The sequence below is a fragment of the Crocodylus siamensis genome, chromosome 2, assembly GCF_052110815.1.
Source record: "Crocodylus siamensis isolate JL-2025a chromosome 2, ASM5211081v1, whole genome shotgun sequence".
NCBI classification, from domain to species: Eukaryota; Metazoa; Chordata; order Crocodylia; family Crocodylidae; genus Crocodylus; species Crocodylus siamensis.
The window spans coordinates 229113696-229125732 of record NC_143396.1 but is presented as its reverse complement, the minus strand read 5'-3'; the positions used below and the strand labels follow the sequence as shown (position 1 = coordinate 229125732).

At 42.4% G+C, this 12037-nt stretch overlaps 1 protein-coding gene across 6 annotated transcripts in view; it reads left to right on the top strand.

The window, feature by feature from the left end:
- Positions 1–12037, top strand: part of TMEM62 (transmembrane protein 62) — a 45519-nt gene that overhangs the window by 4495 nt on the left and 28987 nt on the right. For 2 of the 6 annotated variants that reach the window (XM_090033323.1, XM_090033321.1), the window contains exons 2-4: positions 1854–1965; positions 4309–4446; positions 7510–7555. In XM_090033323.1, the coding sequence (XP_089889449.1) occupies positions 1854–1965; positions 4309–4446; positions 7510–7555 (296 nt within the window). Of the gene's footprint in view, positions 1–1853; positions 1966–3987; positions 4190–4308; positions 4447–7509; positions 7556–12037 lie in introns of those variants that run through there. The other 4 variants (XM_090033324.1, XM_090033325.1, XM_090033327.1 and 1 more) reach the window with 4 other exon arrangements.

The following is a 12037-nucleotide window of genomic DNA, read 5'->3' as shown; positions in this document are numbered from 1 at the left end:
GTAGAGGAGGCTGAACTTCAAGTTTCCATTTTAGACAGGGGTGGAATTTGAAACTGGGTCTCAAATCCCAGGTGAACCTTTATCACCCAGCTGTTAGCCATTTTGAGATTGTTAAGGGTTTCACTTTTGCAGACTCTGCTGATCCAAAGTACAATGGAAAAACGTTCTTGAAAGAAATGAAAGCATTTTGCAGAATAGGAACTTTTGTGTGTGGGGTTTTTTTTTTTGTTTTTTTGTTTTTTTACCATAAGGCAGTATTGTAGTATGTAAATAAAGAATGCATGCAGAAAAAGCCAGGCTCACAGTAATCTGTTTTAAGAAAGAACTAACACAAATCACTATGCACCTTTAGTTTTTCCAGTAAATTAGTTTCCAATTCACTTATAGCAGTTTTCTTACCACCTTGGATACTAACAAGACTGGAGAGAGAGAGAAAAGCTTTGTAGCATGACTTAAATTTCTGATCTAAATACACACAACCATCACAACACTCAACCCTGCAATTTATTTTTAGCAGTTTTAAGTCATGTTGTTTAGTTGTACAAATGGGTGAATTGCAAATCCAATGTAATTTCTCCAGTGTTATATAGCACTTACTGAAACAGGGTCTAATAGATCTCATTTTAAATAGGATTTAAATATTTGTTAGTGACTAAGTTTTATGCTTATGCATATCCTCATTGAGTAAACAAAGAGCACAGTGATTTACAGTGGGAGGTTCCGATCATTAATACAACTTATAAACAACACTACACAAATAAATTACACATTTCTGGTAGATCCGATATCTTTTATTAGACGAACTCAAATAGTTGGAAAAATTCTTCTTAGCAAGCTTTTGGACACAAACACCCTTCATCAGGCTGAGAGAGTCTGTCTGTGCTCTTCTACAGACACTTCCCCAGCCTGACGAAGGGTGTTTTGTGCCTGAAAGCTTGCTAAGAAGAATTTTTCCAACTATTTGAGTTGGTCTAATAAAAGATATCGGATTTACCCAAAGAACCTCGTCTGCCTATGTCCTTAGATCAACATGCCTACAACCTACACCCCTGAAACATTTCTGGTATAGAGTTCAGTGGAAAAATTCCCTGAAGAATTCTTTTAATTGCAGTTTCCCTTCAAATGGTCTGAAAGTCATGATTTAATCCTTTAGGCTGCTTTAGGAATTCTTAGGGAAAAATGTATATTCTTCATAGGTACTGTGCAAACTTCCACATAAAGCTTTTGAATACTGATCATTTGCCCATACATTGTGGGTAAGTGACCACTAAGGGCCATTGTTTTTGTTTTTGTTGTGGTGGTATTAGGAAATTGAACCAAGGCCCCTTAACTTTTCAGCTTATGTCGTCATATGTTGTCTGATATAAAGACATTATAAGGCCTTTGCTCAGACTTATCCTAAGCAGTTCAAGTTGTATTGTCTGGTCTGTTTTTCAGTCTGACCTAAGTTAATTTTCCAATGTGGAATTGACTGTCAGCCACCAAACCACAACAAACACTACATAATACAAATTTTCATCTTCCATATGCAATCAGTGTGCTACCTGGTCTTAGGCAGCCTTCACATCCACAGAACCATGTGGAGCCAATCCCACACACACTTTCGCTTTGCTAATAACTATGTTTGTTGTTGTGAAGATAAATGGAAAGCTGGGGGCATGGGTCTGGTTATTTGTGTGTACATATTGGGGATGGGGTTTTTTCACTGAGAGATCCTTTAGCTGATGGATATTCAATGGATATTTTGGCTGTACTTGCTTGGTAGAACAATTCACAGCTATTAGTTAATTATCTCTCTCAATATGCTGCACATTACATCACTATATAACAAATCAAATATCTTCTCCCTACAGGTATCTGATATTCATATCAGTAGGTTTCGGGATCCCAAGCGAGTTCTTGATTTTGAGAAGTTCTGTTCTGAAACAATTAATATAATTCAACCAGCACTTGTTCTAGTAACAGGTATGCAGTCCAGAAATCAGACTTGTGTTGCCCCCTCCTTTGACAGTTCTCTGAAAAGCTCTTTCTAGATTCAAACAAAGAAGCCAAAGCTTTAGGGCTTTGTAAGTAATAAGAGTGAAACTAGAGCAAAGGGGTATCTTGTTAACCCCACAAAAAGATACAGTACTAGCCCCAGCAAAATCAGTATTAAATTAAACTGTATTTTGGAGGTAAAACTGGAAGGTTAGTGAGAGTAAGTGCTCAGCACCATGTAGTACAGCAAGGGGGTGCATCTGTATCATGTCTTTAAAAAATTCCTTAAAGTTATGTCAGTATGCCTCAAACCTGATCAATGGCAACCCTTCCTAGTCTGGTCCCTCCAGCTATGATTGCCAATCATGTGTCTTGTCTGAAATGTGGAATGCTTAGTGTGAAGTACAACTAATTTTACCTGTCACTTGAAGCAAGCTGTTCTTATCTCCAAACTGTCAGTTGTTTATAACCCCTATTCATTTATATAAAAAAACCTATGTAGCTGCGAGAACTAATCTTTATGAGATTTTGCTGCTCATGCTTTTTTTACCATATGGCATATCAAGACAGTTGACATAAGCTGTTTTTGCTGTTTTGGCACAGCTATCAAAATGGATTAGAATATGCTAAGTAATCTGAAGCAACCTTGTTGTAATTGCTGTATGCTGGACTCTAGATGGGAAGGAGGCAAGGTTCTCCATAGTAGAGAACCTATCACTGACTGTCATTATTGAGCAAGCATGCTTCCTAAATGGCTTTTAGGTTAAGTTATAGTACCGTATTTACTCAATTCCAAGACAAAGTTTTTCCCTCAATCAATGCAGAGGGGGGGGAAAAACCCTCCTCTTAGATCTGAGTACCAGGCTGGGGCAGATGCCAGCTCAGCTTTGGACCTGAGTCAGGATTGAAGCCAGAGTGGAACTGCTACTTGCCTTAGGCTGGGGTAGCTTGTGTGGTGAGGGAAGAGGCTAATGATGAGGGGCACGCAAGGGAGACCATATGGGGGAGTGTGTGGAACAGAGGGGAGATTGTGCACTGCACCTCCATTGCACAGAGGTGACCACAGTGCCTTCCTATCCCCATTTGCCCTCCAGCCACTTACTGACTACCCCACCGCACCCCACTGCTTACCTTCAGCTCCATCTCTGGCCCCCCCAGCTCTGACCTGGCTGGGTCTGAAGCTGCTGCTGCCGTTTCTACCTTGCCAGGTACCTTGCCTGTGCTGGGCCCTGGGCTGCCACTGTTGACTGCTCCAGAGCTAGAGCCAGAGCTGCCACAAAAGGCACAGGAATGGGGAGTGGGGGGAGCAGGCACAGGCATAGGGGGAGGGCTAGAGGCAGGGGGGTGAAGAGCAAGGGTCTGGTTCCTCGCCCTCTGCCTTTGCTTTCTCTGCCACAGCAGTGGGGAGGACAATTTTTAAAACAACCCCCAGTAATTAGATTATATACATGGAAAATTATAACTAATTTACAATTTTCCATGTATAGAATCTAATTACTGGGGGTTGTCTTAAATTTGAAGTTGCCTTGGATTTGGGTAAATACGGTGATTTGGAAGTATCTTAATTTGTTTGTAGATAGTTAAACATAGTGCATCAGTAAATGAGTAAGCATTAAAACACAAATTCCTAATGGACATATAACTCAAATATTGGCAAGAAAAAAAGGAAAACTCCAATTATAATTAAAGCTGACATTACCAATGTCAGATGAGTGACTATCCTAGGAAATCTAGTACTGCAAGTAACAAGTTGACCCCTCGGTGTTTTCAGGGTATAATGGATACTTGTAAAAACTTTATCTGCTTAAGCCAGGTATGTGGGATTAGCAGTGTGCTGACATTATATTAAACAGAAGATGGAATATAGTCACGCAGAGTACCTAAACTTTAACAGAGAGCCTTCAGGAGATTCCCAGAGGAAGCTCTCACAAATGGCAGATATTTCCACTATACATTCAGAAAAGGCCTGTGATCATTTAGAGCTGCAGAGAGATTTTTGTCCACCTGCAGGCCAGAATGATGCAACTAGGGGCTGATGTGTGCTGGCACTAGGACCCAGCCACTGCCACCATCACTTTTCCCCGCTGCAGTGTGGTGAAGGTCCATCCCTGAGTGAAGCCCCCGGTAACATCGCAGCACAGCGCAGGTGAAGTCCTTCACTACTGAAGCCCCCTGGCTCTGGGCCAGATCTAGCCAACAGATGGAAAACCAGGTTGTGAACCCCTGATTTAAAGTATAAGGAATGCCCTGCATGCATGCACTGTATATTATTTCTGTGCAAGCTGCATAAAATGTAGTCTCTCATTCAGTCTTTGCTTCATGCATTTACAGGTGACTTGACAGATGCCAAAACAAAGGACAAGTTGGGGTCTGAGCAGATTGAGGTAGAGTGGCAAACTTACCAGTCAATCTTAAAGAGGTCACGGGTCATGGAAAAAACCAAGTGGATTGATATTAAGGGGAACCATGGTAAGTACTGAGGAACTAATAGTTTAAATGAAACAGTCTGTTACTTCCCTTAAGATCATGAAATTTCTATCTAGTCAAATTAAAGTGAAGGCTTTTTAGGATGTGAATACTCATTAATGCACTGGTGCAAGGTCTAAGACGGGGTGGGCAAAATATGGCCTGCGGGGCCCCTAAAAAATTCAGAAAATTAATATTTCTCTGCCTTTGATTCCCGTAAAAAAAAAAGACAGGAACTAGGAGTAGTAGGACCCAGGGGAACCCAGCGGGCTCCTGCAACAGCAGGGCCTGCCCAGCCCTGCCCCCTCAGCCAGAAGCCCCATCGGGGGCTGGGGGACACTGGGAGTGAGCGGATGCACCCTCCCACACTGGTGTCCCAGGACCAGTGCTGGCAGTGCCCAGAGCAGGGCGGCAGGACTACAGGACGCTGGCCAGCAGGGGCTCTAAGGAGCCAGGCCAGCTCCCTGCTGGTGCAGCCCAACCTGGCTCCACAGACCCCTGCCAGCCCGCACCCTGCTCTGGGCCTCACCGGTGCTGGCCCTGGGACATTGGTCCCAAGATGGTGGCCAAGGGACGGGGCACCTGTCAAGGGGCAGGGCTAACCATGCAGCCCTCAACAACTTGCCAAGAATGGATAAGCGGCCCTCTGCCCAAAATAATTGCCTGCCCTGTCTAACACTTTGAAGTTTTGCCGTCTGAGGATCCACGTTAATGGTAGTGTCTCCTACATTGGTTTCAGGATTGAGCTTTTAGCAAACAAAAGGATAGGGTCTCTCATTTCTTGCCTTTGACTAGCGAGTATTTGTGTAACTTGGGGCATACCTTTTAAACCAGGGACATCAAACACAGTCCACAGGCTAGCTCTCTGTATAGCTTGAGCTCAAATATATGGGCATCCATCCTATAGTTCATCCAAAGCCAGATGGCTTCAGTCAAAAAGACTTGAGCATGTTATTCATATTAATAACTGTCAGGATCACAAGACTGTGCACTGTTTCCTCCATGCTGTCTGTTGATTTGAAAGTGATGTTGGATGGTTAAGCCCAAATAGAGTCTTCAATACCAGGAAGAGAATCATAAGAATTTGTTAATTTGATCACAAGTTCCAGAATTCCATAGGCTCTGGTAAATGTTCCAACATCCACCGTGAAAAAAATTCTGGAACCTATTGAGATTAGCGGAAGGACTGTGCATCATACAATATTTACCCAAAATCCTGTGCTTAAAAAAGGCCCTTGTGAACGCAGTGATTAACTTGGGCATTTGCTTAAGGTAGCATAAAAAAAGTAGGGGTTTGCTGATAAAGATTTTCTTGGCCGACACCAATAGCCAGTTATTCACCGGGCACCGTGGCTAATACTGATCTGATAATAACCGATTTACAAGAGCACAGCCAGGCAGTGTGGAGACCAGTTCCCTGCAGCTAAGTCTGTAGAAGGGAAGAGGCAAGGGGGAAGGGGAGGGGAGGGACAGATCAAGGCCCCCACAGTTAGGGAGGAAGTGGGGCAGGGGCTGGTAGTGCTGCCCCACCAGGGCGATGAATGGGATCCTGGGGCTGGGACGGAGAGTGGGACAGAGCTGCAGATGGCTCATCCAGGGGATCAGTGTCGCAGCACTTAAAAATGGCAGTGGGGGCTCTTGAACTAAAGTTCACCAAATAAGCTTTAGTTCAAGCACTGTTGCCACTATTTTTAAGCACAGGGATGCTTTTAGGAGTGGAGCTGTGTGGGGTGTGGGTGGATGTAGGCTGCCCTCTGTGGGCTCGGGGCTCTCCACCCTGCTGTCTTTACCCTGGGAGCCACACACTGGCCATGTGTCCCTGCCCACCCAGCAGCGGGAGGTACACCTCACTGCTGCCAGGTAGGCAGGGGACACAGAGCCAGCATGTAGTTTCTGGGGCAAAGGCAGCAGGACAGAAGCCCTGAGCCCACGGCAGGTAGCCAGCATCCACCCCACACACGGATTGGAGGGGAACGTGCCCCCCGCCCATGCCTCCCCCGGTGGGGTGTGCAGCAGTGGGGAGCCACCACCCCTCCACACACACACACACATCCCTGGACAAGCTGCCCTCGGCTCTGTCTCACTCCCTGCCCTGGTCCTGGGGATTCACTGCCCAAACTGGGCAGTACTCCCAGCCCCTGCCCCACTCCCTCCCTTATCATGGGGGCTCCAATCTGCCCCCACCCCATGTCCCTTCCCTCCCCCACACTCCTTTCCCGCCAGACTTACCTGCAGTGCTGCTGTCCACACTGCCCAGCTCCGTTCCTGGCCACGTGTATGTGTGTAACTGCACGTATGCAGGTGGTGTCCAGGTGCCCCTGCCAAAATATTATATTTATTGGTTAATATTATCAGCTACACCAGGCATAAAAATCCAATAGCTGATGATGTTAAGTTTCCTGTTATCGGTGCTGGTCTGATATGGCACCTATATATTGGTGCATCTCTCTAAAAAAAAAAGTAGTGTAGATGCACACTTTTTCTCTAATAGGAAAAAATACTGAAGAGCTTTCCCATGTAGGGAATCAGTTCAGGGGACTGCTGAAACCTTCACTTATCCACTTTATCCTTATCACCTAGAGAAAGTGAGCTAAGCCAAAATCTTCAGTCTATCCTGTATGTGGCTTGGAGGAGGAGGAGTGCTATATAACTGGCAAAGAAGCAGATGCTCGTGGGTGTAGAAAGCTTCTTTGTGTGTCAGGGACTACCGCTGTGCTTGCATGCAAATTAAAGGGGGGTTTGCTAACACACTAAACAGGATGTGAAGTCACATCTTTGTACTTGGAGAGTGCAAAGTTACCTTGTTACACAGCTTGATGGTTTATGAATTTGTCAGAGGGGTATCTCCTGATGTTTACATACGCACAGTTAAAAGCAGCCTGTGGTTCTGATGAGTTCATTTGCAAACAGCAAGACTCAAAGATAATTGATGTTTATAGTATGTACGGCCTACCATGGTTTGCAGAACCTGTCCTGTCCCAACCACGGACCAAAAGAAGACTTGGAGCTCCAGATGGTTTATTTGGAATTTTAATTCATAATTTCCTTTTTTCTCTTTCCCTGCAGATTCATTCAACATTCCACACCTAAAGAGTGCCCAAAATTACTACAGGTACTTTAGTATACCATGCTAAACTCAAAAGTCGAAAGTTAATTAAATGGTAGAACATTCTTTTCATAGCCTATTTTTCATGTGTACACCTTCTGACTGACTTTTCCAGAGCTTAAAGCCATGTTGGGTTTAGTTTTCCAGTTGTCCTCTGTTGCTTGCTACTCTTGGAATGGGCTGATTCAGTGGAAAGTTTGTTGCCCGCTTTGTAATCTTTCACTTCCCTATGGTTTGTAGCCGTGTCTGTTGTAATTCTTCTGTTACTACACGTGCTCAATGCATCATGTCTTTCTTCTCTCTTAAATCATCTCAGTGACACGTTTCTGAAATGCCATCGTCTTAGAAGGATTCTTTTGTAATCTCATATTCTGAGGTTCCACTCTGCATCTTTAGTAATACTTTATATCTGCATGAGGAGATAAACTGCTGAACTAGTTTATCACCTCTGAATAAATTTTAGGAAATTAGAAAAGGGACAGGTAAGAAGGAGTGAGGACAGAGGAGAGGGGCAGACAGAAATTCCTAAAGAAAAAAATCCTAAAGACTGAAGCAGAATGGATGAGAAATGCCTAACCCCCCTATAAAAGACAGAAAAACCTCTGTCTCTATCCATATGAAGGATTGCAACAATCCACTGGTAGGCATGAGATGTGAAGGACATGTATGTTTGAGTACTAATTCAGCCAACCCTTTGTTTATGCCTTCACCACAGAATGAGCCTAAAGTGTTACCCCTAAATCCCTCCCCATCTGCCCTCATCCAAACACAAAAAACAGCTTCTGCAAGTGTAGTGGTGCTTTTCCATTTGTTTTCCATTGTGTTTTCATCCATCTGGCACAGTTTGACTGCACAAGCGAAGGTTTTACTTCAGCGAAACTCAGCCACTTTGCAATGATGGCTGAATTATTCAAGTGCTAATGTCCTACAGTACTGCACTCACCTTAAATTTGAGCTGACTGCTTGTTTTATAAATCACTTTTTCATTGTCCAAATTCTATTTTTTGGGATTTTGTCTGTTTATTGACAAGTTTAATATGGCAACATATAGCTAAAGCAAATCCTATAACTTCAGTAGAATTGAGTCTGCTTGCACCAGTGTTGATTTTGGCCCACATTCTGTATACTCTTCTGAATTCTTTATCATTAGACTAACGCAAGGGATTTTTTTTTAATTTCAAGTGATCACTCGCTGAACATCATGTTTTCAGGTAAAAAAATCTTCCACTTCTAAACTAAAATGACTTCTATTTATAACAAAAAAAAGTTCTGTAAATATTTTTTTTATTTATTTTCTTGCTGTTGGGGCAGGTCTTAAAACTGATGCAATAGGAGTCATGATATCTCTTGTATAAGACTGGAAAATTGCAGTAAAATCCCTTAAAAGCTGTTAGGCATTACAGAAAGGCAGAGTCGGTATTGTTGGATCAGGTTTATTAATCAGATGTCCAAATGAAAAATAATATTAAGGAAATATCCAGGAAATCCTTCATGAGGATAAAGAACACTGGAGATAGCAGAGAAGAATGGATGGCTGTGGAGGCATCTTTTTTCAAGTCAGACTGGCAAAAGTACAATAGTTCTTTTGCCTGGAACAGGAGGAGACACTGCTGTCATGCTCCTGTACATTTCTTAGACAAAAGATATAATTCTTTGCCTCTGTTAGGGTATCATCACTTGTACAACGCAAGAGCATAGACATGGGGAAAATGGCATGGATTTTTTTCTTAACATTCCATTCTAGTTGTCATATGTTAATGCAGAAGGCAGAAATTGTACGTAAAATACACAGTTTGTCAAAATGATGTGATATAATATTTTTATCTTTTAACTGAAGAACTGGGGTGACTGTTTTTTTTTCTCTGCACTGTTAGACTCAAATCTGTTTACCATACTTTCAGTGGGAGTGAAAACAGCCTGCTTGGGATGGTGAAACTGAGCTTCCAGGGTCTGGTTTTGGGGGTTTTTTTGCAATTCTTGAGGTGTTGCATCATTAAAGGAACAACGATATGGCTCTGCTTCAGAAAAAACACCATTTCATAAAATTTCCTATGTGGTGTTGGAGAATGGGTATTCAGACTGGTGCCGATTCATGTGCACTAATCTTATTTATAAGGTAGTATTTTTTTTTCTCTAACTTTCTGACAATTTATAGTTAAATTGGTAAATTCTTAATGATAGAAACTGTTTTAGATTGTTATAACTGAACAGACCAAATCACATTTCTTATTTGAATTGATTAATATTTTATGTTCTGTTTAGAAAATGCTCACATTAAAAACAAAAACCTCAGCTAATCTTAGTATTTTGCACAATCAATATAGTTGTAACATTTTACATTTTTTTTAATTTCAACTTTCATAAATACCACTGGTTGGAAGGTTCAATCCCTGTGTCAGCTCAGGAAGCCTTCAATTCCTGTGTCAGCACGGGGGACCTACACATAAAATCTATTCTAGGTACAGAGTCTTCTTCAGGAAGTGGGAGGGGCAAGGATTTTTTAGGGTGATATCTTTTACTGAACCAGCTGCGTAGTTGGGATGGTGTTAGACAAGCTTTCGAATGCAAGATGTTCTACATCAGGTCTGAGCAGTAGAAGCCAAAAAGCATTATGAATTTCTGTTCCAAAGTTCACCTTTTAAAGGAGTTAGGTAGATTTCCCATGAGCTTGAGGATAGTCAGGTCAGAAAGGGAGATAGTTCTGTGAGAAATATCTACTACTCCCCCCAGCTTGCTGTTACCTGCAAACTTGCTGAAGGTGCACCCTGTGTCATCTTCCAGGTCACTGATGAAAATATTGAACAAAACTGGCACTAGGGGCACTCCACTTGATACCAGCTGCCAATTAGACATTGAGCCATTCGCTACTACCTTCTGAGTCCAATGATCCAGCCAGTTTTCTGTCTACCTTACAGTCCATTCATCCAATCAGTACTTCCTTAGCTTGCTTGCAAGAAAGTTTTGGGAAACTCTTATCAAAAGCCTTCCTAAGTTAAGGTATATCACATCCACGGGGCCAGTCATCTCATCATAGGAGGCAATCACATTGGTCAGGCATGAATTGCACTTAGTGAATCCATGCTGCCTGTTCCTAATCATAATGACCTTCTTCTCCAAGTACTTAGAAATGGATTCCTTGAGGACCTGCTCCATGATTTTTCTAGGGACTGAGGTGAGGCTGACCAGTCTAGTTCTCCAGATCCTCCTGCTTCACTTTCTTAAAGATGGGCACTATATTTGCCCTTTTACAATTGTCCGCAACCTCTCCCAGTTGCCATGAGTTTTCAAAGATGATGGCCAGCAGTTCTGCAATCACATCAGCCAATTCCCTCAGCACCCTTGGGTGCATCCCATCTGGCCCCATGGATTTGTACACATCCAACTTTTCTAAATAGTCCCTATCCTGTTCTTTTGCTACTATTGGCTGCTCACCTCCTCTTTTGGTGTATGTGTGTTGCTGTCCTTTATTTTTTCTGTAAGAGTTCATTCTGGTGCTGTTTAGTTTCACCCAGAGAGTTGCCATGAAGCCATTTGGGATATTGGATCAGGTATATCATTTTGAGAACAGCATGCATAGGATCCATGACTTATGTTGGTTTTGTTATGGGGTTGTTGATTGTAGTAAGAGGAAAAGAGCGTTTTTACCAATCTTTTTATTCATTTTAGAGCTTGGCAAAGTTTAGTGTTCAGGACATCTGTAATCTAGAAAAAAATATTCATTACCTTATTCCTTTACGTCAAAAGAAGGTATTACAAAGGTTAAGCAGGAATAACAGAAGTAAACCATTTGCTTCCTTCATTTAAAAATCCCTCTTCAAAATACATTTATTTGAAAATAAAGTAATTGATGTGCAAAGGAACACCAGCTATGTTTGTTTCCTTAGCTTTCAAGAAGCCCTTAGAAGGTTAAAAATTGCTGTTTTGTATTAGAAATTTGGGGTGTGGGGGGTCCTAAGATTCTTGGTAAGTAAAGAACTTGAAAGATCATGATATCTCAGGTACCAAGAAAGTGAAACGCAATTGCAAGAGGAAATTGTATTTTGCATTACGTGAAAGTTTTTGTGTAGTGTAACATTTTGTTTTTGTCTTGAAAAGTCCTTCATTATAGACTTAGTATCCTACCCTTTCATAGATTTAATAGATTTCTAGGGTTGAAAGGGACCTCAGAAGATCATCAAGTCCAACCCCCTGCCCGGCAGGAAAGAATGCTCATGTCAGATGATCCCAGTCAGGTGCTTGTCCAGTCTCCTCTTAAAAACCTCCAAGGTAGGGGAGAGCACCACCTCCCTTGCAAGCTCATTCCAGATTCTGGTAACCCTCACCATAAAGAAGTTCTTCCTAATGTCTAATCTGAATCTGCTGTCTGTCAGTTTGTGGCTGGTACTCCAAGGGGTGCCTTAGTAAACAGAGTATCTCCTATTCTTTGCTGCCTCCACCCCTCCCTGATGAATTTGTAGACTGCTACCAAACCCCTCTCAGCCTTCTCTT